The 27,165-nt window shown below is 42.8% G+C and overlaps 1 protein-coding gene across 2 annotated transcripts in view; it reads right to left on the bottom strand.

The window, feature by feature from the left end:
- The window catches only part of VSTM4 (V-set and transmembrane domain containing 4), a 96,802-nt gene that overhangs the window by 3,243 nt on the left and 66,394 nt on the right, over positions 1-27,165 (bottom strand). For both annotated transcript variants that reach the window (XR_013967934.1, XM_080823196.1), the window contains exon 7: positions 26,090-26,151. Coding sequence is in view for 1 of the 2 variants with exons in the window: in XM_080823196.1 (XP_080679322.1) it covers positions 26,090-26,151 (62 nt within the window). In the remaining variant the exon portion in view is untranslated. The remainder of the gene's footprint in view (positions 1-26,089; positions 26,152-27,165) is intronic.

Raw genomic sequence — 27,165 nt, 5'->3', positions numbered from 1 at the left:
ACGTTTTTGTTAAAAACAACTTTTGAATGAAGGAGATAGAGGTGTATATTTCCCTGCCATGATTAAGGAACATAACCAAAATAAAGAATAATTGGTGGGTTGCTATGGAGTGATATCAGCATCACGGCAGCACATGTCATTCCTTTTTTCTTACCCCTTCCATGTACAACTAATTGGACATCCACAACACAGCATACCAAGACAGCGGAGAGATCTGTCCATCTGTGCACCTGAAGGTGAGTGGACCCAACTGCAGAGGGAGGGGGTGGTGGCAGAGAAGGGGTGGGCTGCCCCAACAACCAGCCAGCACCACCTTTTTGGCAAAGGGGGTGGAGGGTGAAGGCAGTGAGTGCCTGGCTATGAGCCTCCCAGCTGGAGGGACCAGTTGCTCTCTCTGAGGAGACCACAGGGATGGGGGAGAGGAAGAGAGACTGAAAGAGGACCATCCCCACTTCAGGATCCCCCTGTGGAGCGGTTGGCACACCCAAAGCCCCAAGCACTGAGTACACACCTTCCTTACTCACCCCTGCTCTGCCCCAACCTTTCACTTTTCTAAAAAGGCATAGTGCTCCCAACCTGAGTAGACCTACAGATCCCTTACCAGAAGCCAAAAACTTGTGCTATAGCGCCACCTTCTGGAAAACAAAAGGAAGGTTCCTAACTACAGACCTGTTGAACTGTTGGAATCCAAGTAAACAAAACCTTGCCTACATAAAAAAGGTGTTCACTACTTCAAATGCAGTGGCAGAACCACTTCTCCTCAAACACTGTGAAAAATCATAGTAATATGAAAACAATCACAGTAACATGGTATCACAAAAATAAAATGACAATTTTCCAGCAACCAAACCCAAAGATATGGAATATTGTAACCTAACTGATAATTTAAAATACTTGTTGTAAAGAAGTTCAACAAGCCACAAGAAAACTCAATTAGATGATACAGTGATCTCAGTAATAAAACTAATAAACAGAAGCAATGCTTTACCAAAGAGACTGAAATTCCAGAACATGACCGAACAGAAATTCTGGAGCTGAAGAACTCAATAAATGAGATGAAGAATGCATTAGAATGTACTGGAAATATAGCAGATCATATGGAAGAGAGTTCTAAGACAGAAATATAGAAAATATTCTGGCATAAGAGATGAGAAAACTGAAATGTTTAAATAGTGAAGAAATTATGTGAATCATCTGACTCTATTAGAAAAGCCAACATGAGAAAAATGGGTATCTCAGAAGGAGGAGGGAGGGGAAGGGAAGAGAGACTGTTTAGAGAAATGAGCTGAGAACTTCCCACTCCTGGGGGAGGAACTGGACATACAAGTTCACGAAACTAGCAGAACACCTTATTATCTCAATGCAAAAAGACTCTCTCCAAGACACATTATATTAAAACTGTCAAAAGCCAACAAGAAAGAAAGAATTTTAAAGACAGTAAGGGGGGGAGGGGAAGACAGTAACCTACAAAAGTACCCTTGTTAAGCTATCTGCAGATTTCTCAGCAGAAACTCCACAGGCCAGGAGAAAGAAATGACATATTAAAAGTACTGGAAGATAAAAACTGACAGCCAAGAATATCTGGCAAAGTCATCCTTCAGAAATGAAGGAGAAATAGAAGTTTTCCCAGACAAACAAAAGCTAAGAGAGTTCACTACCACCAGACCTGCCCTGCAAGGAATGTTGAAAGGAGCTCCTAAGGCTGAAAGGAAAAGAGGAAAGTACTCAAAACTCTGATTAAGGCTATACATAGAATTAGAATACAATAACTCTTCTTTAGAATAGTATATTAACCTCTTAATACAGCATAATGGTTAAAGGAGAAGAGCATTAAAGAGAACTATAGTTACTACAACTTGGAACATACTTTAGAACAAATGGACTTAACAGACATACAGAACATTCCACCCAATAGTGACAGAATACACACTTTCTCAAGTGCACTTGGAACATTATCCAGGATAGATTATCTTAGTCCACAAAACTTATCTTAGGAAATTTAAGAAGACTGAATCATTACAACTATCTTCTCCGACCACATGGTATAAAACCAGAAATCAAGAGGAAAAATCTAAAAATATGTGGAAACTAAACAATGCATTTCCAAACAACCACTGGATCAAAGAAAAAATTGAAAGGGAAATAAATTATCTCAAAACAAATGAGGATGAAAACATAACATCGAATACTGTGGGATATATCAAAAGCAGTTCTGAGAGGAATATTTATAACATTATGTGCATATAATAAGAAATTAGGAAGATCTCAAACAACAAGTTTTATACAAAAAAAAAGCCCAAAGTTAACAGAAAGAAGGAAAAAGTATGCATAAGAATGGAAATAAATGAAATAGAAACCAGAAAAATATTAGAAAGGATCAGTGAGACTAAGAGTTGGTTTTTCAAAAAGGTAAACAAAATTGGAAAACCTTCAGTTAGACTAATTTTAAAAATAGAGAAAACTCAAATAAAAAAATTTAGAAATGAAAGAGAAGAACTTAGAACAGATACTATAGAAACACACAGAATCATGAGACTACTATGAACAATTATATGCCAACAAATAACATAACTGAGGAGAAATGTCTACATTTCTAGAAACACACAACCTAAGAAGACTGAATCGGAAGAAATAGAAAAGCTAAAGAGTAGCTTAACTAACTGTAAAGAGACTGAATCAGTAAAACAACAACAACAACAACAACAACAAAAATTCCCAACACAAAAAATTTCAAGAGCAGACAGCTTCATTGGAAAATTCTACCAAACATGAAAGAACAATACCAATTCTCTTCAAACTCCTCTAAAGTATTAAGAAGAAGGGAATGCTTCCAAACTCATTCTATGAGGCCATCATCACTTTGATTCAAAAACCAGACAGGGGTACCACAAGAAGAGAAAACTATAGACCAATATTCCTGATGAATATCAATGCAAAAATTCTCAAAACAGTGTTAGCAAATCAAATTCATGAACATATTAAAAGGATTATACAGCATGACCAGGTGGGATTTATCCCTGAGATGCAAAAATGATTCAATGTACACAAATCAATAAATGTAATTCACCACATCAATAAAATGAAAGAGAAAAATCACATGATCATCTCAATAGATACAGAAAAAAGCATCTGGCAAAACGCAGCATCCTCTCATGATAAAAACCTTTAACAGACTAGATATAGAAATAACATACAAAGGGCCATATATGACAAATCCACAGCTAACATTTTACTTAATGGAGAGAAACTGAAAGCGTTTTCCCCAAGATCAGGAACAAAGCAAGGATGCCCACGCTCACTATTCCTATTCAATATAATACTGGAAGAACTAGTTAGGGCAATTAAGCAAAACAAAGAAATAAAAGTCATTCAAATCAGAAAGGAAGAAGTACAATTGTTATTATTTGCTGCTGATATGATCCCTACATATAGAAAATCCCAAAGAATTAGTAAAAAACCTATTTCAGTAAAGTGGCAGGATTCAAAACCAACATATTGAAATTATCTGCACTCCCTTACACTAAAGATGAAGCACCTGAAAAATAAGTAAAGAAAATGAATTCGTTCATAATGGGACATCAAAAAAAATACTTAGGAATAAATTTAACCAAGGAAGTGAAAGATCTGTACAATGAAAACTAAAAAACTTTGCTGAAAGAAATTGAAGAAGACAAAAACGAATAGAAAGATATTCCATATTCATGGATTGGAAGAATTCGTATTGCTAAAATGACCATACTATCCAAGGCCACCTACAGATTCAACATAATTCCCATCAAAATACCAAAGGCATTCTTCACAGAAATAAAAGAAACAATCCCAAAATTTATGAAGAACCACAAAAGACCCCAAATAGCCAAAACAATCCTGAGATAAAAGAACAAAGTCAGTGGTATTATGCTTCCAGATTTCAAACTAGAGCACAAAGGCATAGTAATAAAAACACTATGGTACTGGCACAAATACAGACATATCAGACAACTGAAAAACCCTAGATGTACGGTCAACTAATATTTGACAAGGGAGCCCAAAACACCCAATAGTAAAAGGATAGTCTCTTCAATAAAGGGTGCTGGAAAATTGGAGAAACACATGCAGAATAATGAAGTTGGACCATTATCTCACATCACTCACAAAAATTAACTTGAAAAGGATCAAAGACCTAAACAAAAGATCTGATACCACAGAAGTCCTAGAAGAAAACACGTGGAAGAAGCTCATTGATATTGGTCTTGGAAAAATTTTTTTTGGAAATGACACTAAAGATACAAACAACAAAAGAAAAAATTAACAAATAGTACTACATAAAACTGAAAAGCCCCTACAGAGGAAAACAAACAATTAACAAAATGAAAAGACAACCTATAGAAAGGGAGAACTTTTTTCAAACTGTATTAATGGATAAGGGGTTGAAATATTCAAATAATATTCAAAATGTGTACAGAGTTCCATCAACTCAATAACAAAACAAAAAAATCCAATTTAAAAATGGGCAAAAGAATTAGACATTTCTCCAAAGAGGACATCAAATGGCCAACAGACACATAAAAAGATGCTCAACATCACTCATCATAAGGGAAATGCAAATCAAAACCACAGTAAGAGATCACCTCACACTTGTCAGAATGGCTATCATCAAGAAGATGAGACCACAGGAGTTGGTAAGGATGTGGTAAAAAGGGAACCCTTAAACATTTTTGGGAAGAATGTAAATTGGTCCAGCCACTATGGAAACAATATGGAGGCCCCTCAAAAAATTAAAAATAGATGCATCATATAATCCAGCAATTCCACTTCTGGGTATATCCCCAAAGAAAACAAAAACCAGAATTTTAATGAGATGTATGCTACCCCATTTTATCGCAGCATTGTTCACAAAGCCAAGATATGGACACAGCCCAAATGTCCATCAATGGATGAATGGATAAAAAAGATACACTATATATATATACAATGGACTATTATTCAGCCATGAGAAAGGAAGACATTCTCCCCTTTGTGACAACCTGGGTGGGCCTTGAGCATATTATGCTAAAGTAAGATAAGTGAGACAGAGAAAGACAAGTTGTGTATGATATTACTTATACGTGGAATCTCCCAAAGTTAAACTTATAAAAAGCAGAGAGTAAAATGGTGGTAATCTGGGGACGGAGAGGAGTCAAATCAGAGTGATGGTGCATAAGGGTGCAAACTTGTAATGATCAGGAATAAGGCACTGAGATCTAATGCACTGGACAATCCATGTAGACAATAATACTATGCTATAATTATGTACACATGTATGTACATGTATAATTATGTAATGTGATAAACATCGCTACATTGGCAATCATATTACAATATATAAATGTATCAAAATAGCACATGTATACCTTAAACTTATACCAAGTTACATATCAAACAATAATAAATAAGCATTTTTATTAAAGATAAATATATTTCTATAAATATAATAAATATATGTTATATTACATAAATATATTCATTAAATACTTGTAAGTTATAAATATATTTATTAAATAAATATATAAAGAATACTAGTAATCCAATTCTAGTGATATCTAAGTGATTTTAGTGATATCTATTTAGTGATATCTAAATATCACTAAATATCACTAAATATCACTAAATCCAATTCTAGTGATATCTAAGTGATATTTAGTGATATCTAAATCTAAGGCTGTAATACTGTAGTACAGTAAAATACTGTGGCACTGGCAAAGGAATACACCTATACGTCAATGAAACTGATGAGAAAGTCTAGAAATGAACCTGGAATAATAAAATAAATTATTATTTTTCAATAATAGTGTTAAGACACTTGGGTAGCCATTTGAAAAAAAAAATCCCTACATCATTCTTTACACCAGACAAATTCCAGATAAATTCAAAATTTTAATGTGGAAAATAAATTCATAAGAAGTGCTAGAAGAATGTGTGGAGACATTTTTAAAAAATAACTTCAGTGTATAGAAGGTATTTTACAGAATAATCCAGGATCAGTACAAAATAGATATGTATATCTTCGTGCCATAGATGGCAAAATATTTCCTAAATAAAGCAAAAGGACCATTAAAAAATGAAGAAGAAAATATTTGCAACTCATATCAAAAGGCCTTAAATTCAACAAAGATTATAGACAATAATCCATCAGGAAATTAAACAAAAGTACAACAGACAGGACCGGATAGTTCACAGGAAAGGAAATTATAAGGCTCTCACACATACAAATGAGACTCAACCTCTCATTGAGAGGTAGTAAGAGAACCACAATTTAAAATCAGACATCACTTTTTGTCTTGCGTGTTAACAAACATTAAAGAAGAAAGATTGCCCAAAGAAACAGAAGAAATGGGTCCTGTATATCGTTAGTGGAGGTGTTTGTTGGTACAAAGAATCTGGAAACACTTCAGTGGACGTCAGCAGGAGACGGCTGTGTTCATACAGTGGGTGTATGGTGCAGTCTTTAAAAAGAATGCTGGAGGGGTGCCTGGGTGGCTCAAGGGGTTAAAGCCTCTGCCTTCAGCTCGGGTTGTGATTTCGGGGTCCTGGGATCGATCCCCGCATCAGGCTCTCTGCTCAGCGGGAAGCCTGCTTCCTCCTCTCTCTCTGCCTGCCTCTCTGCTTACTAGTGATCTCTGTCTGTCAAATAAATAAATAAAATCCTTAAAAAAAAAAAAAGAATGCTGGAACCATACATGTACTATATGTTTTACTATCATTTGGGTGAACACATGTGCTTCTATTCTATATGCTTAGAAAGCCCTTGGAACCTGCTTGGAAATCAAGCACCTCGTACGAATCCATGATGCTCTCCGCTGATGCAATCTGGATGGCCGAGGGGGACCCACAAGTTAGTGTGTAATTCGTTGAAACCTCTCACATTTTCCAGTAGGCACATGTATATAAGCAACACATTAATTAGTTTTTAAGTCATAATAAAAAAAATAAGAGTCAGTCACTAATTTACAGTCATAAAAGACACATGACTTGCTTTTAAGCAACCTGTTTGTCATTATGGTTTCTTGGCTTTGGTTGTGTTGTTTTGTTTGGATTTTTGATTTTTCATGCTTCCACCTTGGTTATTGAGCCAAAATTCAGGACAAGTAAATCATTTGCATTCGATTTAAGTTTCTTAAAAAGAATGCCGAAAGCAAAAAGCCTCTTTTCTTCTGAAATGGAACATCCTAACAGAGACAGGAAGCAAGAGACAAGGGGAGTTCCTAAACTCCTACAGCCAGTACGAATGCCAAGCGACCTTCACAAATTGGCCATTTTGAAATTTCCAAGGACATTTATAGGGATGAGAGCCTCCTGCTGGTCTTTGGACATCAACAGTCTTTACATGGCTTCCTAGTTGTCCATGGATTCCCGTTTACATCTTGCTTTTCTGTTTAATTACATTTCACATTATAATGATTCCATTTAGAAATGCCATGTGTCCTCAAAGAAGCACGCAAAACCTAACTCATGTAAATTTTAGAACCCGGATTTAGGAAATCATATTGTCCAGGTGTTTTATCACATTACTTTGAAATTGCATTGTTTTCTAGTGTGGATTATCTGTTTATTCTTAAGTTATTCCATTACGTTTGGATATGAAAAATAACACTAGCTTTCTCAATACAGGTCACCAGTCTGGCTGGGCTGATGTGTTGTTTTCATACATTTTTATGATGTTTCTATAGTAAACATAATTCAATAAAGCCAAAGCACACTAAATAAATAATTGCATCTAGAAAAGCAATAAAAACAAATAAAATTAGTACTTTCATAAGTGGAAAGGTACTTCAATTACTGCTACAAGCAACAACCCACCATAAAATGTGTAGAATCATTTCCCTTATGCATATTTCTGGGATATAATAATTTGATTGAAGCTATGAGGCAGCACACAGGAGGCTCCGCAACGTGAAGTGTATACAGTTTCCAACAGAAGATGCGTAATGTCGGTCCTTGGCACCTTTAAAGAACCTTTTGTTTTTCTGGCATGCACACTTGGCTGTCACCATCAACCATGTGCTTAATTACACTTCCCGGCTTGTTTAACTGGAAACAAATTCCTGATGGCCAACGGAAGGTGGTAAATGCAGACTCCTCACCAGTTCTCACCAAGCCACCTCGTTTTTGCCCGGATGCGTCAGTGGAAGGTTCAGGGGAGAAGCAACTTGGAGCAAATGATGGGAGTCATTAATTACTGGTGAAACTGTAGAACTGGTAGGAAAGCCAGGAGCCAGGGGCAGCAAGTCAAGGTTAAGGTGAGTGATGTGAGAGGGCCCAGCTGGGGTGAGGACCCTGCTGCTCGTTTTCTAGACCCCATTCCTACTCACACAGCTCTAACAGGACCAGTAAGAATGATGGCATAGTATGCGCACTCCAGAGTACAACCTTCAGTGATCTCCAGTGGGCTGTCCACACCCGCCCAGCTGCTTTAGACTTCTCTCAGACACACAAGAAACTCCTAGAAGCAGGATTTCCAGGCCCCAGACACTTGGGTCTGATGTTGCTGTATTCACCGGAGAGCAGGAGAGGGAAGAAACAGGAAGGAGGGGACGTGGACCAACTGCTGAGAAGGTCTGATGGGATCCTTTAGAAAAGGCCCTAGAACTTTCCAAACACGAGAGAAGCATCTGCTCCATTTCCTCTTTGCCAGGACTGTTTAGTTTTATTTTCTTTTCCCTCTCAGCCTACCAAGACCCCTGGTCAGTTTCTCTATTCCTCCAATAAGGGCCTGGGATTTCTGTTCCACTGTTTGGGATCTTGCCTGTTCCAAACCTCTTCTTTGCTTTATGTACCTGTAATCTCACTTTGGATACATTTTCTCCCAGCCAAGGGAGAATCCATTCCTTTTCCTGGAAGTGTACTCAATAAGCAAGAGGGGATGGAGGTTCACACACAGACATGTGTTGATGCATCAAAGAAAGGCCTGAAAGGAATTCTGAAAAATTCTTCTCTCGGCTGGTGAAAATGTTCATGGAGAGGAGGCAAGGAGACCAGCCCTGAGGCCATCATCCTGGGGCTGCTGGCAGAGAATGGCTACAGGAGCACTTTGGACCTGGGTTCAGATATCAGCTGTGTGACCCTTCCACTGTCCTTAAGGACCTCACAGATCCTAGACTTGAACTCAATAGCACACTGACCACCACTGAGCCAGATTATATTCCCACATAGCACAACTTCCCCTCGGAAGGCTTCAGAAAGCATCATCACACAAACCAGTTTTCTCATGCAGTGATGGAACCTTCTGGACTCTAGGTGTAACAAGGTCAGCGTGCAGTGAGATGTCAAGTCTTCCATGGCCCATCCTTCTGTGCTGCCAGTGGTGAGACACTCAACAGCAGATGACAGCCCCCAGGCTGGATCTCCCACTTCTAAGTTAAGCTCTTCTTTCCCCTAGTTTTAGAGTATTGATTATGGAAAGTGGGTCTATGGGGAAGGATTTACTGGACATGGCTCACACTAGAGAAGTAACCCCCAAGAATTCAGAAGTCGTGCAGCTCTTGGGGACACAGCACACTTCAAGTTCCTAATTGGTAGTTTCTGAGTATTTCATTCTAGGATTCAAGCCAAACTTAACATTCCTACCAGGAGAGAGAGAGAGAGAGAAAAAAAAAGAGAGAGAGAGAGCGAGCGAGAGAGAGAGAGAGAGAAAGGCTGATTGAACATTCTATGCAGACTCCTGCAAAGCAACATTTTTTTCATAGAGATCACAGCTGGATGTGCACGTTGAATTAAGTTGCAGGAATAAAAGAAAAATGGAATTGCAGCCACTGCAAGTTCTCCAATGTCAGAAGTTCAATTGGGTAATAGCATTATCTGAGCAAAAGATCAATAACTAGGACATGGGGATGTTTATGCTAACGTCACCTTAGAGTTAAAAAATGTGATTGCAGTTCTACCAACTTGCACTATCAGGAATCTATTTGCCCAAGAGAGAATTACATATTATCAAGGGCAGACTTCCTCTTCCCCCTTCAAGATAAGTGCTCATTTTTTATTCAACAGAGGAATACCTAGTAAAACAAACGCTCCCGTCATGATGCCCACACACAGGACTCCGGCCACCGAGGACGTGGAAGCAGTGCTATGGGTGAGGCTCTATTTGATGGCGGGCCCTGGGCAGGTAGCCGTAGGTCCAACCTCTGGAAAGAAAACTATGCCATCGTTCTTACTGGTCCTGTTAGAGCTGACATGCCTGGGATATGAACTTGACTTAATTTTGAGTTCCACAGTTCAACCGACTGGCGTACTCTGCTTTGGCTACGCTCTGTGTCAGGTGGCAGCACACTTTTTTTTTTTTTTTAAGATTTTATGTATCTATTTATTTTAGGGATAGAGAGTGAGGACAGGGAAGAGCAGAGGGAGAGAGAGAGAGAGAGAGAGAGAGAGAAAGACTCTGCATCGAGGGCAGAGCCTGAAGTGGGGCTCGATCTCAAGACCCTGAGATCACCACCTGAGTCGAAATCAAGAGTCAGAGGCTTAACCAACTGAGCCACCCAGGCACCCCTGGCAACAGACCCTTGAGTAGAGAAGTCCACTGGACAGGTGGGACTAGGAAGCTAAGCAGTGAAAGGGCAGCACTGGAGAAGGGCAGGGGAATTTTATGAGGCAACTACTTGAGTCACATGCCAGGTCTACTCACCATCTCCAGTGAGGTGAGATCACTGGTCCACTAGGACCTCTGGCTTCAGCAGCATAACTGATACTAGAATCCTCATTCTGAGGGGAGGGCTGGGATTCAGCCACACTCCCCAAATTCAGCATGCAGCTATGACTGCTGACATGGATGGGTGCCTCTTGACATTCTGAGCCAGGGTCTAGAGACCAGGACCCTTGGTCGTCACACAGCGGCACACAGGCATGTAATGCCTCCTTCATCTGTTGCTTCAGACTTCCATAAACCTCGGGATTGTATCTCCCCAAGTTCCTACCCCATGCCTGGCTTTCACATGATTATTCAGAATTGATAGCCAATGAACCAGTGTTCTCTATGGCTTTGGAAGGATTTGAAAGGCTCTGGAACTTAGGAGAGAAGTTTTGGAAGGAGATTAAGATTTCAAAGTAGTATCCAGGTTTTTGGCACCGAGGGTTGGATGAAGTCACTTGGAACTCTTGAGCAGAGCGAATTCGCATCATACTCTTGACTCTGGAGAATTCAAAGGATGTTTAGCAAAGCGCATTCCCAGAATGACTATGACATGATGGAAAGTCACATGCCCTTGGCTAATTGCTCTGAGGACGCTCAGAGGTGACCAGCTATAGAACGCTAAAGCCACGCACAGAAAAAGCCCAAGGCTTTACAAGTCATCAGACAGATGGAGGTCTCCAGATTTCACCAATGTATGTTTGGAAGCTAAAATGTGATTATAGATAAAGCTCTTGGGGAGGGTCCTGACACATGAAACTTTTCATAGTGGCACAGTGATAGCGGTGATTAGCTCCGTGATCTAATACAGACACTCATTTTCTCTTCCCCATGGACCATAGATGTATGTTTTCCCAGCTTTCTTCCAAAAGTACTTTTACTGGCAGTATTGTTCAAAAGAATATTTATGTTTAGAAAAAGAGAGTGCTTGATTATCTCCTTCTACGTAGGAGCCCGCTATGAGAATCTTCCATTTTGAGCCCTCCGTCTTCCAGTCAACTGGAATCCTTAACACCCTGACTCACGGAGGGTCTGGGGTTCCAGGGTCGATGTGGTGGTACGTAACAGCATAGATTCTCAGGGACAGAAAGACCGGTGTTTTCCTGCTCTGTGACCCTAGGTAAGTTTCTTGGCTTCCCTGTGCCTCCATTTCCTCATCTATAAAGTGAGACTCATAATAGTACCTATCCCACAGGGTTATTTTGAAGATTAAATGCATTAACACGTGCAATGTACTTAGAAAATGACCTTGTGGGTAAATAGTAAATACTACACAAGGGCTCACTTATTATTATTACGATAATTTTTATTATAGAGTACAGACAAATGTTGTTTTGACAGTTGGTCCCTTTGAAGTACTTAGGGGCAGAGAGAAGAAGACACTCAAAAATCATTTGGAAACACCACCTGCCAGATTCTGATGGATGCCATTGGACCTCAGGTCAGTGCCAAATACATCCAGTGAGATATATATATATATATATATATATATATATATATATATATAATTTTTATTTACATCTATAATGCATAGTGGTAAAGTTGATCCTTCTAAAGCAATAAGTCAAACCACTCACTTCTCTGCACAAAATTCTCCGGTGGTTTCTTATCATACATAGAATAAAATCTAGAGTCCCTATCAGGATACTGATCTTTCATGATTTTGTCCCAGGAATCCTCTGACCTCAGTTCACACCACACATCCCCCTTGCTGACCAATGCTCCAGCCAGACTGGCCTCCTGGTGTGTGTCAGACACACCCGCACAGTACTCCTTGCCCAGAGTCCACCTCAGGGCCCTTGCCCAGGCTGCACTCTCTGCCTGGAATGTTCTTCCCCCAAATAGCAGTGTGGCTTGCTTCCTTACTTTACTGGGCCTTTGTTCCAAGGAGGCACTTTCCCCATCAAACGCTGTCCTTCCTGGCTCATTTGCTCTGCAGTACAGCTCTGCAGGCCACATATCACTCCTTGGAATTATAAAGTCCTGTTCATTTGCCTTCTCCCACCAGAATATAATCATAGCACCTAACTCTATGCAGGAAGCACTCTTATCATTGTCATCGTTTTACCCAGGTAGAAACAGAGGCACAGAAATGGCAGGCTTGAGGTCACCAGCTAGGAAGCGGGGGCGCTGGTGCTAGAGTTAGTCTCCAAGCACGCCGCCCAGCTCTGCAAAAGCACGGACTCTGTCCACCCTTCACTGCTGCATCCAAGAGTGTGCTGGGAAACTGTGAGCAACTCGTTCTCCAAGAAAAATGTTCTGCTTTATGGCACTGGCTGACTTACACGTGTAAATTTCATGATGCCAAAGAGATTTGTTTTCTCTTGTGGACAGACGTGGGCTGGAGCACACCATAGGCTGAAACTTAGCTTCCTGGAAGGTGCCTGATTCAGGTGCTCCTTGGCACATAGGGGATAGTCAGTGCACATTTTTTGCAGGGTTGACTGAATGAGTTTAAGATGAAATGAAAGAAAATCAATCTGACACTGCCGGAAAAACCTTTCTCTGAATATCCTGGGCCTTAGGAGTACAGCAAGGGGATGCTTTTGGAAATCATGAGCAGACCCATGGGATTTTTTTCTCTTTCAGCCTATTTAGGGTTTCCATGAGGACATTCTACCAAGAAGAAGGATACCTAGGTTCTACTTCTTGGAATCATGTAAATCTGCATATGGCTTTCAACTTCATAGTTTAAAATATTGATATATGATGATATCAGATAGATAGATGAAAGAAATGATACCATGATACTTTGCAGTTATTAAAAAAATGGTATGGATCTACATATGTACTGACATAGAAATACGAACCTGATATATATTATTAGTGAGAAAACATTTCAATGTGTAATCATTTTGTTTCAGATCATTCTCATTTTTAGGGAAGTTGGCACACATTAATCCTTTGTCATAATCTGTAACCATGACCTACACTGCTTGTGGGTTGACTGTGTATACACTTTGGGGATATATATAGAGATGGATATAAGTGTGCACATACACAGAAAACGGCTTCAAGAATACAAGCCAAAAAGGAATCTGGCAACTGCAGAGAAATGAGAGCCTACGGGAGGAACTTCACTTTCTAATCTTAACAAATGGATTTTCTGAACTACTGGCGCCAGTCCAGTGCCCCACGTAGGATCACCATCGCAACTTTCATCATATAAAAACCTAGCCAGTGAGTTCAAGACAGAAAACACTCCAAAACGTGGACTAGAACTTTCTTGAGTGCTCTTGATGAGAGGTCACGGAGCCCGGAGCCCGGGGCGGGGACCCGAGGCCAAGTGCCCGACTAGACCCTGTATCTGTCACTTCCCAGTGGGTGAGCTTGTATCAGTCCTTACCTCCCTGAGCTCCCTGCCTCATTGGGGCGATAGAGCCAACAGCAATCTTAGGTCAGGTTGTGCCAGCGTTCCTAGGGACAAGCACCAGGATAGTGGAGAGTGCCATGGAAGGGAAGGGTGTGAGTCATCACTGTCATCACCATCATCATCTTCTTCACATCACCACCATCACCATCACCATCGCCACCACTAGCATTATGTCAAGGACACAGTGTACAGGGCACAAACCGAGCGGTAAGGCCAAACATAAAGTAAGAGCAGGTATGCTGGCCCATTTGCTGAATTCACATGTAATGTGAGCAATGGGCACACACACTACTGAATTCGCAGTTTGCAATCTTCAACTTTCTGTGTGTGCCTTAATCACACATGCACGAGGCTTCTGGACATCACACAGGCTTGTTAGAATGGATGAATTCAGCTTTTGGAAGTTATAATAATAAATTAGAATTAAATCTGGCTACAGGGGCATAAAATCCCATCAGTGCTCCATTAGTTCTTCAGGAACTCAGAATTTCAAATCCAGATTTCCTTCCGGATATTCTGAATACTTAGTTTGATGTCACAAATACAGTGATTTTTTTTCCTTTCTTTTCTTTTTTTCCAAAATGGCACTTTTTTTCTAGTATTCTCTATTTGAGATTGAAAAAGTCTTTCAATAACAATTCTGAAATGTTTTGCACTCAAAACTGAGGTTTTAAATGAAATCAGCTTTTTCAATAAAAAAAATCAGATGTGAGTACAAATGATATTGTTCCACGAGATTACAAAAATAAAATAGAGTAAAAAAGTTTAAAAAACATTTCCCAGCAGTGTAATGATCCCAACAACGAAGTGCCCAATAAAAGCAGCAAATCAGCTGAGCTGAACAGTTAAACAAGCCACCGCTCTGAAGGGACGGTCCCTGCAGACACACAGGGCTGGGCCTTCCCAGAGTGGGCCTCTCCAGGACCCCCAGGAGCAGGATGGGCCTGTGCCACACAGTGGGGCCACCTGCAGGAACTTCAGGCCTCCCCCTGGCCTCGGTCAACCTCTAGCCCAGCTTCCTTCCCTGCCACCTGTTCCCCTGTTCTAAGGCTCATGCACCTGTCCCCACAGCTCCTCGCACACTGCCTGCCGGCACTCAATAAATGTGTGAGGAATGAACAGGTATGTGGAAGCCTGCAACGTGACAGGACCGCCGAATGACACAGTAAACAGGGAGCACAGTCCTGAGGCGGTCAGTCCCGAGTCACCTTCCTCCTCAGAGAACAAGGTCCCATTATCCTCCTCAGACGGTTGAGGCGGGCTCCACCTACAGCGCTCACGGAGTAGGATCCCCACCGTCTCCCAAAAGGGGGTTCCTCACAAGTGCTTAAGGTGCTACCAGTCTTCCTGGAGAGGAAGAGCGTCGCTTGGCCCATCGTGAATAAAATCAGAGCCTCCAGCGATCTCCACTGGCCTCTGACACAGCTGAGAAGCATCCAGCCAGGTGTCTGTCTCTGGTCAGCGCCAGGCTGCAGAGGGCCTGGGAGGTGACATCCCTGTGACAGAGTTGACGGTCCCTAACAGGAGACTAATCAGATTCCACCTCCACTTGGGGCCGGTGGGGGGCCTGCTTCACCTCCCTGAGGACTGCCTTGTGCTTACCACGGGCCCCACGGCCTGCTCTCTCCGGACTGGAGCAAACCCATGAAACCAAATGACTTCTGTTTCCTTCCTCTCATCCCTTCCGAAGCTCAGCATCTATTCTTCCCTCCAGTCAACATACATAACTCCCCGTGACAATAATGGGATATGCATGTGTACCGAGGGGAGCATAGAATTTTTATCTCTGTAAAAATGGTACTAGCGTGGTACCAGCAAAGTTTTTGTTTTTTTCCCAAGGCTTTTACTTGGGGCAATATATTGTACATGTGGTTGTGGGTTTTTTTCTTCTTTTTAATTTTAAATCGAGATTATGAACATATTTTATGCAGGTTAATATATCCTTTTCATGTAAAATTTAACTGAAACCAGTTCTAGCCCATTAACGACAACAAGAGAAATTCTCCGGCTTATTATAAACATCCTTCAAGAAACCTGAAATGCGTGTCCTCTGGAAATAATTTTGCTGGGATTTGGGTTATTATTAAAATCCTCTCAGAATTTTATCACTGGTGCCTAATGTGCCTCCAAGCCCTGTTCTGCTACGGATCAGAGAGAAACTCTTTCTGGTCTTGGCAGGATGTTCTCGATAGTGAAACGGGGCCGGGAAAAGGGGCTTCTTTCCTGAGACCAGGAAACCGTGGGACAAGGTGAGGCATCTGGGTCCTGGGCTGACCACTTAGTGGAAGGCTGTTCTTCAGACAGTTTCCCTCTCAGCTCTGATGGAATGAACCACAACCTCTGTGGCCGCTGGGAGTGCTGTGATCTTTCAGAATCCGTGAGAGGAGGCAGGTGTACTGCAGATGGTGAGCTCGAGGGAACCCCAGGCGGGCAGGTCTCGGTCACACTCTCTCTGCGTGTCAGAACGTTCTGCCTGTGAGAGGCCCTAGGAGATCACAGGGCAGAGCTACCCCCAGCTGACGCAGGGATAAGCTGTCCAGGAAAGGTCCTCAGGAATGAAGGAATCTCACCATACCCTTTAGAAGCAGATTCTCGCATTTAATTTTCTCTCTGTTGATAAAGAAGAAAACCCACCCAGTGGGCTGAACTCTTTACTAAAATATAAAATCAGTCCAGATGTGACAGACTCTGTCTTACTGGCCGTGACCCAACCAGAGCTGCTACTGAGTTTGACAGTTATTCAGAGCCACGCTTTCAAACCTTCATGTTCGTCAGATTCACCTGGGATCTTGTAGAACTGCAGATTCTCATTCAGTAGGTCTATGGTGGAGTGCGAGTTTCAACTTTTTCAGCTAGCTTCCAGGTGATGCCCGGGCTGCTAGGCCATAGACTACACTTCGGGCAGTGAGGACTCAGAGCTACAATCACAGATCTTTGTCCTCAATCGTTCATTCATTCCACACACATTCTACAAGCTCCAGCTCCTCTACTGGGGACACAGTGGTGAGGAGGACAAGCCCTTGATGATTTTGAAACTAGTGCTAACTTAAAACTCCTGTGCATCAAAGAACATAATCAAGAGAGGGAAAAGGCAATCTACAGAATGGATGAAAATATTTGCAAATTATATATCTGTTAAGAGATTAATATCTAGAATATATAAAGAGCTTCTACAACTCAACAACAACGTCAAAACAAACAACTTGGCTTAAAAAAAAAAAAAAAAACAGGGGACTGACTCAAACAGACATTTCCCCAAAGAAGATATACAAATGGCCAAAAAGAAGACAAAAAGATGTTCAACATCACTAATTGTCAGGGAAGTATTAAAGAAAACCACCATGAGATACCATCCCACACCCACTAAAATGGCTACTACCAAAACAACAACAACAATAACAACATCCCCCAATAAACGGAAGATAGGAGTGTTGGCAAAGATGTAGAAAAATTGAATCCTTGTGCACTGTTGGTGGGAATATAAAATGGCACAGCTGCTGTGGAAACCAGTAGGGCAGTTCCTCAAAAAATTAAAAATATAATTACCATATGACTCGGCAACTCTACTTCTAGGTACGTATCCAAAAGAACTGAAATCAAGAACTCAGAAATGTATTGGTACATTCACGTTCACAGCAACGTTATTCACAATAGCAAACAGGTACAAGCCACTCAAATGCTTATGGACAGAGGAGTGGATAGGCAAACTGTGGTATATACATTCAAGGAAATATTATTCAACCTTACTAAAAACACAAAAAGAAAGAAATTCTGACACATGTTGCAACATGAATGGTCCTTGACGGTGTTATGCTAAGTGAGATCAGCCAGTCACAAAAAGAGAAACGTGATCTCAAAAAGAGAAAAAAAAGACTATGTGATTCCACTTGCACGAGGTACCTAGAGACGCCAAATTTATAAGGACAGAGAGAAGAAGGATAGGTTCCAGGAACCAGGGGAGAGTGAGTGTTATTTAATGAGTACAGAGCTTTGCAAGATGAAAAGAGTTCTGGAGATGGTCTGCACAGCAATGTGGAGACACTTAACACTACTTAACTATACACTTAAAAATGGTTAAGGTGAATTTTATGTCATGTGCATTTGAGCACAATTTAAAAAAAAAAGCAGCCCATCCTGTCTCCGCCATCTAAGGTGTCCACAGTGTGGAGAATAGTGTGAGAAGTGCAGAAATCACTTTGTAAAAGGAGCCACATGATGCTAGTGGAGGAGAAAGTAAAATTGGGCAGCTTCAGAGTGGTGTGGGAAGTGCTAAAATACAGGTCAGGTGCTGTGGGGGCCCCACGGAGAGGTCCTGAGGTCAGACGGATGGGGAGACAGTGGGCATGTGAGCCAGTTACGGCAATGAGTAGGGAGACAGGGACAAGCCTGGGCATACTAAGAAGCAGCTCTCACCATCACACATGGTGGGGGCAGGGGGGGCAAAGGCACCTAGATTCTGGACGGGACAGCCATTCCTGGGGGCAGGCATATCCAGGTGGAGCAGGGCTGGGGGCAGGTAATGAGTCCCGTGTGCGCTGTAGTGAATTTGGGGGAGCAGGTGGAGCCTCCAAGGGATTGTACCGTAAACAGTCAGAAGGACCTGTCTGGCACCTCCTTGAAGACCCAAATGAGGGAAGAGGCGAGCTGCCACATGGCGGCTGCACCTGTGTGGGTGTTGACTCTCCCGGGCCATCTGTTCAAGAAGAAGAGCAGCCCAGAGACAGCCAACATCCCGGAGAGGTGGAGGAGGAGAAGCAGCCTAACCACCTGGGGCAGGGCCACCGCCAGGAAGCAAAGCAGTCAGCTGGGCTGGTGACAGAGAACCCAGGTTTACCTCCAGGGACAAGGATGCTGATGCCTCGAAGGGTCAGAAATGACAGTTTCACTGAAAAGTGCCACGAGGGTGGGTGATGGGGAGCTCCCTGGCATGCAGGGGCGTCACTGATGTTCTCCAGGCAGGGGGTAAGTGGGACTCTGGGGGCAGAAGGGCTCCACAAGAAGGTGGTGAGAGCGCAGAAGTGAGTGGTGCGGGACAGAGCCGGTGGGGCCAGCGGGAGACAGCAGGCACGGGAAGCCACGCTTCATCCTGGAAGCAAGGGGGAGCCCCGAGAGCATTTTCAACAGGGCGATGACATGGTTGGAGCTGTGGTCGAGAAGGATCTCTAGGCAGCAGCGTGGAGGATGGATCTCAGCGGGACAGGCAGGATACAGGAGACCCTCAGGGGAATGTGTGAGAAGGAAGCCGTGATGTGCCTGATTTCTCTGTGGCTTCAGTCTTCTGCTCACAACGGGTCATTTCTTTCTCAGAGAAGAGAGGTGGCCCGAGCCTTCCAGCTCCTGAGTGCTATCCCAGTGCCTTCATTGCAGAGGCGCAGGGGTGAGGCACGGAGCCGACCTCAGCGAGGAGGGTGCAGGCTCGGAGGTAGGAGCGTATGAAGTCCGCTGAGCCCGAAGGACCTCGTTCTCTTCTCTTGTGGTTCATTCTGGGGTGCTGACCACCCTCCCCCCAGATCCATCCTTCCGTGGCTATCCGTGAAGCACTGAGCTCTTGCCTCCATATCACCGAAATGGTTTCCTCTTCCTCCTCATGGCCTCCAAGTCAGTAACTGACCCGGCGCAATAAAAATCCGTCAAGAGCACTTCTGGCTTTCTCTGTTTCTTCAGAAACCAGGGAGCCAGGACAGGTTTTCCTGGAAGTATCTGTGTACCGGGGGGCTCTGGGGGCAGGGGTCGCCAGAAGGCTTCAGGGGGTCTTGAGCCAGTGCCAATCCCTCTCCCCCAACTGAAAGGAGAACTACACATTTGGAGGGTTTTGAGAGTACTCCCCTTGTCCCCAAAAGGACGAAGAACCTCTGATGTAAGAACAATGCCTCATGGTCAGTGTTTAGGGTTAAGAAACAACTGATCCCACGGTCAGTCAGAGAGACCCTGCATTATCGCACACAGCCTCCCTCTCAGACGAGGTCACCTCAAAAGCTGGCTGCTGGGTTTGCTTTATTAAAAAAAGAGGAGGATTAGTTTTGGTATCCTGATTATAAAATGCCTAAAATACCTTCCTTATCTCTTTGTTTCCTTCTTGAATCCTACCTTTTAGACTTTCCAACCACTATCAGGCTCTGGCATCCATACTTTCTGCAAAATGTCACGTTGTCTTGAAAACATACAGAAAGATTCCCACTTTCATGCTTTGAGGGTGAAAACACAAGGAAAGGCATTGGCCATTTTTGCCCACCGGCGTCCGGAGGTTCCCACCAGGAGCTCATGTGGGCACTTAACATGAGTGAGACAGAGACTGTGAGCTCCTCACAGAGTAGCCGGCACATAGTAGGTGCTCAGTAAATACAGGTTCTCCTTTCTTGTCCAGGAGTCGCCGGAGGCAGCAGGCAGCATGTCTTCTCGGGGTGAGTGTGTGCTAACGTCCCTCTGGAAAGAGAGCTGGGGGGCTCTGCAGCCCATAACCACTCCAGGAAGCACCGTTTTACATAGATGGTGGCAAAAGGGAACAGCGACCAAAAAAAACGCCCCAACTACTACCAGGCCCCGAAAAAGAAATGTCTCCAAGTTATTTCCAAAAACACCCACAAGGCCTCTGTGAGTCAACAAGTATCTATCAACTTTAGTTTCAGCTCCCATCAAGACTTATTGATCTGAGAGCTTAATATCGACCCAATTGAGACGAAGGTCAATGTTGCCCCGCTCCCCGGGAAAATAAATCTTAATATTAACTAAAACCTGCATATGCTAGGCCTGGTATTTTTGACTCTAAACTGCTGGTCAGACAGAGTACCGTTCAAAGTCAGCTCTTTTCTTTATTGTCTATTATTGTGGATAGAAACTGGTTTCCAAATGGTCTCATTTTTGGAAAATTCTGATATGGAAAATTTTAGGTCTTTTCACCTCATAAACGATCCACATATAATTTGGCACTCAGGAGCTCTTATTGGAGATACTTCCATTAAAAAAAAAGATCCCCTCTGAAACACATGTAACTGCCCCAACTTACTGTCCATAAAGACGAAGAATGACCTAGGTTGCATCAGCCCCGAGAGGGGCACACCAGCTTGAACGCACACGCAAACAAAACTCAGCAACTAAGACTTGTGACTAAGACCAGAGTCATGTTTAAAAACGCTGTTGCCTCCAATCTGTTTACTGGTGGTCCCAAAGTGCTTAATGAAGCATTCTGTCCCCGAAAAGTGCATAGCTGATTTTTGTTTAATGGATAAATGAGAGATGCCCCCTGCCCAGGCTGTGGACTAGAGAAATTGTCCATTTAGGATCGGCGACACTGCCAAGGGGCCGTCCACCGAGGCAGCAGCACCGTCTTCACGGAAGTGGATTGCTACTCCTGTGAGTTGTAGGAACTTGCTTTTCTTAAACAGAGTGTGTGTCCTCACATGCAAAACCGGAGATCGGGAGAGGGCACCTTATTGTGAGGATTAACCACAACAACATGCAAAAAGCACTTTTTGGCTCTCTCTCTCAGATCCACAGAGTGTCAGTAAATAGCTGTTTCTGCTATTACCGGGGCTAAAATTTTGGATTAGAAGCAACAGCTCCTGAGCAACTTAGAGACAAAGTACGGTGGGTAAATTTACAAGGCAGATCCTTTCTTGAGGTTGTTGATGAATATCAGAAGAAGAAGAAAAGATCTGAGAAAGACAGACACTTACTCACACAGATGTGCAGGGATACACAGTTGAGGAAGTGAGAAAAGTTGCTAGGTTTAGCCTTTGTGCCCCACTGAGCTTCCAAAAGCCCACTGAATGACCAGAGATCTATTAAAACCAGCAAAGATTCTCCAGCTGCTTTAGAGGACAGGATCGGGGTAGTCAATAGAGCAGAACTGCTGAGGAATTTTTGATGATCTGAACCAGATGGAATCAAAGGGAATGAAAAGTCCATTGAAACCCACAATCCACTACAGGCAAAAGAAGCCTCTCTTTGGAAAACAGGTGAACCAGCCTCTCTGGTAAAACAGCAGGAAACATGGGTGCAAAGCAGCAAGGGCAGGGTCGAGCCTGAAACAGGACAGTAGGTCCAAACCACACCCAGAGAACCGCCAGACCCAGGCTCCACTCTGAGGCAAGAATCCAAACGAGCTGGTTAAAACCTTAGGAGCATGTGCTAGTCTGCATGACCTTGGGTTCTATCTTGCACCTCACTGACTTTGCATCTCACTCTGCCCATCTGTAAAAGCAGAATGACAGAACCTACTCCTTGGAGCAGGTGTGCCATCATTAACACGTCTCCCTCCCTGCTCTGGGCACGGAGGACATCGCGGCGACCAGAGAAGACAAGTTCCCTGCCTGGATGGGCTGTGCATTCTGGTAGAAGGGAGAGGCAGTTAACAGATAAATACAGAATACGTCGGGTGCCTGTCATGGGGACTGCCATCAGCGGGTGAGCAGTGTTCTATGTAGGATTTCGGGAAAGTTTCTCCATCAAGGTGACGTCTGCGTAGAGACCTTACGGGGTGAGTGACAGGCCGCAAGCACAACCTAGGGAGAATGGTCCAGGCAGAGTGAACACCTGGTGCAAAGGCCCTTCCAGAACATGCTTGGTATGTTTAAGGACCAGCAAGGAGGCCAGGGTGGCCAGAGGGGAACAAAGAAGGGAGACAGTGGCAAAAATGATGTCCAAGAGGTAATGAGAGCTGGACCATATACGGCTGAGCTTTCCAGTGTGGTAGCCACTAGTCAAATGTGGCTTTTAAGCCCTGAAAACGTGACTCTGAAACGAGATATGCAGTAGGGATAAAATATACACTGGATTTTGAAGGCTTTGGAGAACAAAAAGCATGTAAAATATTTCATTAATAATTTTTGTATAGATTATATGTTTAAATGATAATCTGTTTGCTATTTGGGTTAAATAAACCATATTATTAAAATTGGTTTCACCTGTTTCTTTTTACATCTTTAATGGGGCTACTAAAAAATTAATGACATATGTGGCTTGTATGGATATAGGGCATTATAGGCCACAGTATGGAATTTGGCATTTACACTGAGCAATATGGGAAGTAAATGGAAATGCACATGAGGGGCTCAGCATATTTCCCAGAACAGACTGGAAAAATTTTATAAAACCAGAATTCCATTCCCAAGCAAATTGCTCAAATATAAAGGCCAATAAAGATATTTGGGGGGAAGACGTTAGATTCAAGAAAGAATAGTAATAAAACTAGTAAATGTGTAGTTCAAATAACTGTTTAGGACGTAGGGATGAAGTTTAACAAAATTGGCAAGGAATAATTATTGAAATATGAAACATAAAGTAACATAAAGAGAATCTGACAAACAGATAAAACTGGATACATGCCCAAATTCCCAATGGGTTGAGAAAGACAGGCAAAAAAAAGAAAGAAAAGAAAAGAAACAAGCATTTCATTTTAGCCATCCTCCTAAATGTAAACTTTATGCTCTTTAGCTTGCATTGCCATGATGCCAATGAGGTTAAATATTTTTCATGTGCTTACTCCTGGTGTATCTCCTTCTGTGATGTGCATGTTGAAGACTTCTGCTTATTTATTTAGTTTTTTTGTAGAGTTGTCCTTTTATTTCCTATTGATATGTGGGTGCGCAGACATTCTAGGTAAGAATCCTTTGTTAGATGCATGCACGCCGTCATGCTCCTCCAACCTGTGGTTTGCGTTTGCATTTTTTCTTGGTGCCTTTCAATCACAATCGACATTCTAAATTTTAATGTTGATTTATTTATTGATTTTTATTTTTAGAGAAGGAGAGAGAGAACAGGGCAAGGGGCAGAGGCAGAGGAAGACAGAAAATCTCAAGGCAACTCCGCACTGAGTACAGAGTCCGAAGGGGGCTCCATCCCACGACCCCGAGATCACAGCCAGAGCAGAAATCAAGAGCTGGATGCTCACCCCACCCAGCCACCCAGGCGCCCCAACAATCAACATTCTAAATTTTAAGGTAACCCAAATTTTTAAATCTTTTCCTTTCCGCTCGGTACTTAGTGAGTCTTGTTTTAAAAAGTCTTTGCCTGTGCTGAGGTTGGAAAGATACACAATCTTTAGGAAGCTTTGTATTTATTTACCTTTCCTATTTAAGTCTATGATCCTTCTCTAATTTTTGTCTACGGTGTAAAGCAGGAGTAATGGATCCTTGTTTCTCAAATGGATATCCAACAGACCCGCCACCCTATACTGAAAATTATCCCTTGTAATATCACTTCTATCATAAATCAAGTGACAATACATACGTAGATCTCTTTGGGGCTCTTTATTCTATTCTTTTGCTCTATTTATCTATCTCTCTGCTAATACCACAGTTTATCAATTATTGTGCCTTTAAGGTGAATCTTGAGAACTGGCATATAAATGCTCCACTTTGTTCTTTTCCTTCAAGGTTATCTCAGCCTTTCCCAGTACATCCACATTTTAGAATAGAGCTTCCAATATCGCTCCCTCTCAGTCTGTCTCTCTGTCCCTCCCTCTCTGCCTGTCCATCTCTCTCTGCCTTTCTCTCACACACACATATACAACCACTAAGCAATGGTAGCAACAAAATAAATAACAATTAGAGACTTAAAGTTTTTCATATCTATGCACGCATACCAATACAGATTAGTGTAAATAAACAAGGGAAGGTGTCCTGCTCTTTCTTATAGAAGAATTTCAAGTAGTAAATACAGAAGGATTAAGGAAAACGCCCATTAATACACCATAGTAATAACTGCTACAGGCAAAATCCATTGATGAATGCTAAGAAGTTCGAGGAAAAACAAGATATTTACTTAGAGACATATCTCCCCCAAAATATCTATTAATTACTGCGGTGGTTAACAGATGTCCACAAATTGTTTAATACTCCTCCTTCAGGATAGGGAGCTTCTCCCCTCCCTCAGAGTGTGAACTGGACTTAGTGATGGCTTTTTTTTTTTTTTTTTTTAGACTTTGTCAGAGAGAGGGAGAGAGATTGAACAGGAGAAGAGGGAGCAGCAGGCAGAAGGAGAAGGAGGCGCGTCACTGAGCAATGAGCCCGATGCAGGACTCGATCCAGGGACCCTGGGATCAGGCCCTGAGCTGAATAAAGGCAGACACTTAACCAACAGAGCCACCCAGGTGCCCCTAGTGACTGGCTTCCACCTAACAGGTATAGAAAGGGGAAAACAGGAATTCTGTACGGAGGAAGTCTGGCAAACACCAGCCTAACCAAGCGACTGTGATTAACGTCACCATTAATAAGACATATTGACATCATGCATCCCCAAAAATAGGCCATGAGGAGGAAGTGTCACCTCTGTATTCTTCTCCAAAATCCGGAACCTCATCTCTGCTCATCAGAAAACCTCAGAGAAAGCCAAATTAAGGGACACTATAAAAAAAATAATAATAACTGGCTGCTTCTCCTCAGAAGTGTCAGGGCCACAAAAGAAAAAGAAAGGCAAGGGAATGTCACAGACTGGAGGAGACCGAGGACGCATGACAACTAAGAGCTATGTGACATCTTGGACTGGATCCTGGAACAGGAGAAGAACATGGGTGGAAAAACTGCTGAAATCTGGCCAGAGTCTGGAGAGTGGCTAGCAGCAATGTGCTAATGGTAACCTCACTTTTGACAAAGACACCAGGGCTATGTGAGAGGCTAACCCTAGGAGACGCTGGATGAAAGGCAGACAGGAACTTGCCGTGTCTTTACAACTCTTCGGTAAATCTACAGTTATTTCAAAATAAATTGCTACGGCATATTTTCTGGAAGGTTCTTCAGCAGTCTCTTTAGAGTGGTTATCAGGGAAATTTGTATAAACAGGTTCATATCCTATTTATATCTTCCGGAGTGTGGCGTTTCTTTTCCCCCCTTCTTTTTGAAAAATAGCATTTATAATGGAACATGGTTCTCCTTGGATTTTTAAAAAGCCACTCTGGGAACAAGATGTGGAGAAAAGACAGCTCAAAAGCTGACCCAAGAAGAGAGAACGTCTTTGCTTGGGGACCAAAGCACTGAGAAATTTCAGCATATTTTGAGTCAGTCAAGGTACTACTTGGACCTCAAGTGTGTTTAAGGCTTAAGGGGACAGTAACAACACCGACTACGGTTACTCACCAGGGCGACTTTCCTCTGTGGTTTCAGCAGCTTCGGTTTATGGAATGTGGCAGCTATGGGAGCTGTGGAAGCATGTCAAGGGTTTAGCTTGGATTTCCTCCAGGATTCCCAACACCCACATAACACGAGCATCACAGACATACTCTGTGGAGACTCATGGTCCCTTTCCTGCCCCCATGGAAGAAGTTTGGTTTCTGATCTAGGTACCACTGGGTGCCCCTCCATGGAGAGCAAGCCTCCCCGAATCTTTGGACGTGTCATCCTCTCCCACCAGCAAGGTCAATGAAACAAGTTGGCATAAAACACTGCCAGCTACCAAGAGGTGAGGCGTACAGGTGAGAACCAGGTATGTTTGGTTAAGCCTGAGGCCAGAAACTTCCCTGGGGCTTCATCCAAACTACACACTTACAATTAAAGCTGTGACCTTGACAACAACCTTCAGAGGTCATCAGGGAGGTGGGTCTTTTTTTTTTTTTTTTTGACAGAGAGAGAGATCACAAGTAGGCAGAGAGGCAGGCAGAGAGAGAGGGGGAGGCAGGCTCCCTGTTGAGCAGAGAGCCTGATGCAGGGCTTGATCCTAGGACCCTGAGATCATGACCTGAGCCGAAGGCATTGGCTTAACCCACTGAGCCACCCAGGTGCCCCAGGGAGGTGGGTCTTTATTTTCCCCATGTAACAGAGGAGAAAACTAAGGCTCTTCCCCCCAATATCATGTAATGAGTACTTCAATGTTTTGGAATTTGAACTTGACCTTGAAATCCAGGCAGACCTCATCTCCAAGACAGGCTCTACCACTTAGCTCTCTGAGGCTCACTTTCATCTTTTGTAAGGTAGGGTACTAACCACTCTGATTGAATGAGACGTTACGGCAGGGTTCTCTGTCCCCTTCCCTCCCCACATCTACATTCGGTCATGCCTCCCAGAATGCCCAGGCCTTCCAGTCCCTCTGTCCACCCAACATGTGCTCAGCCTGACCACCAGTGGCTTTCAGCACAGGACCCCAAGGATCCGTAGGGGACAGTCTTAGTACTTCCAACTACATTGGAACCTCGCCTATGTTGCTCTACACTACTACT

This window comes from Martes martes, assembly GCF_963455335.1.
Source record: "Martes martes genome assembly, chromosome: 14".
NCBI lineage: Eukaryota > Metazoa > Chordata > Mammalia > Carnivora > Mustelidae > Martes > Martes martes.
This window is presented reverse-complemented; position numbering and strand designations above follow the sequence as displayed.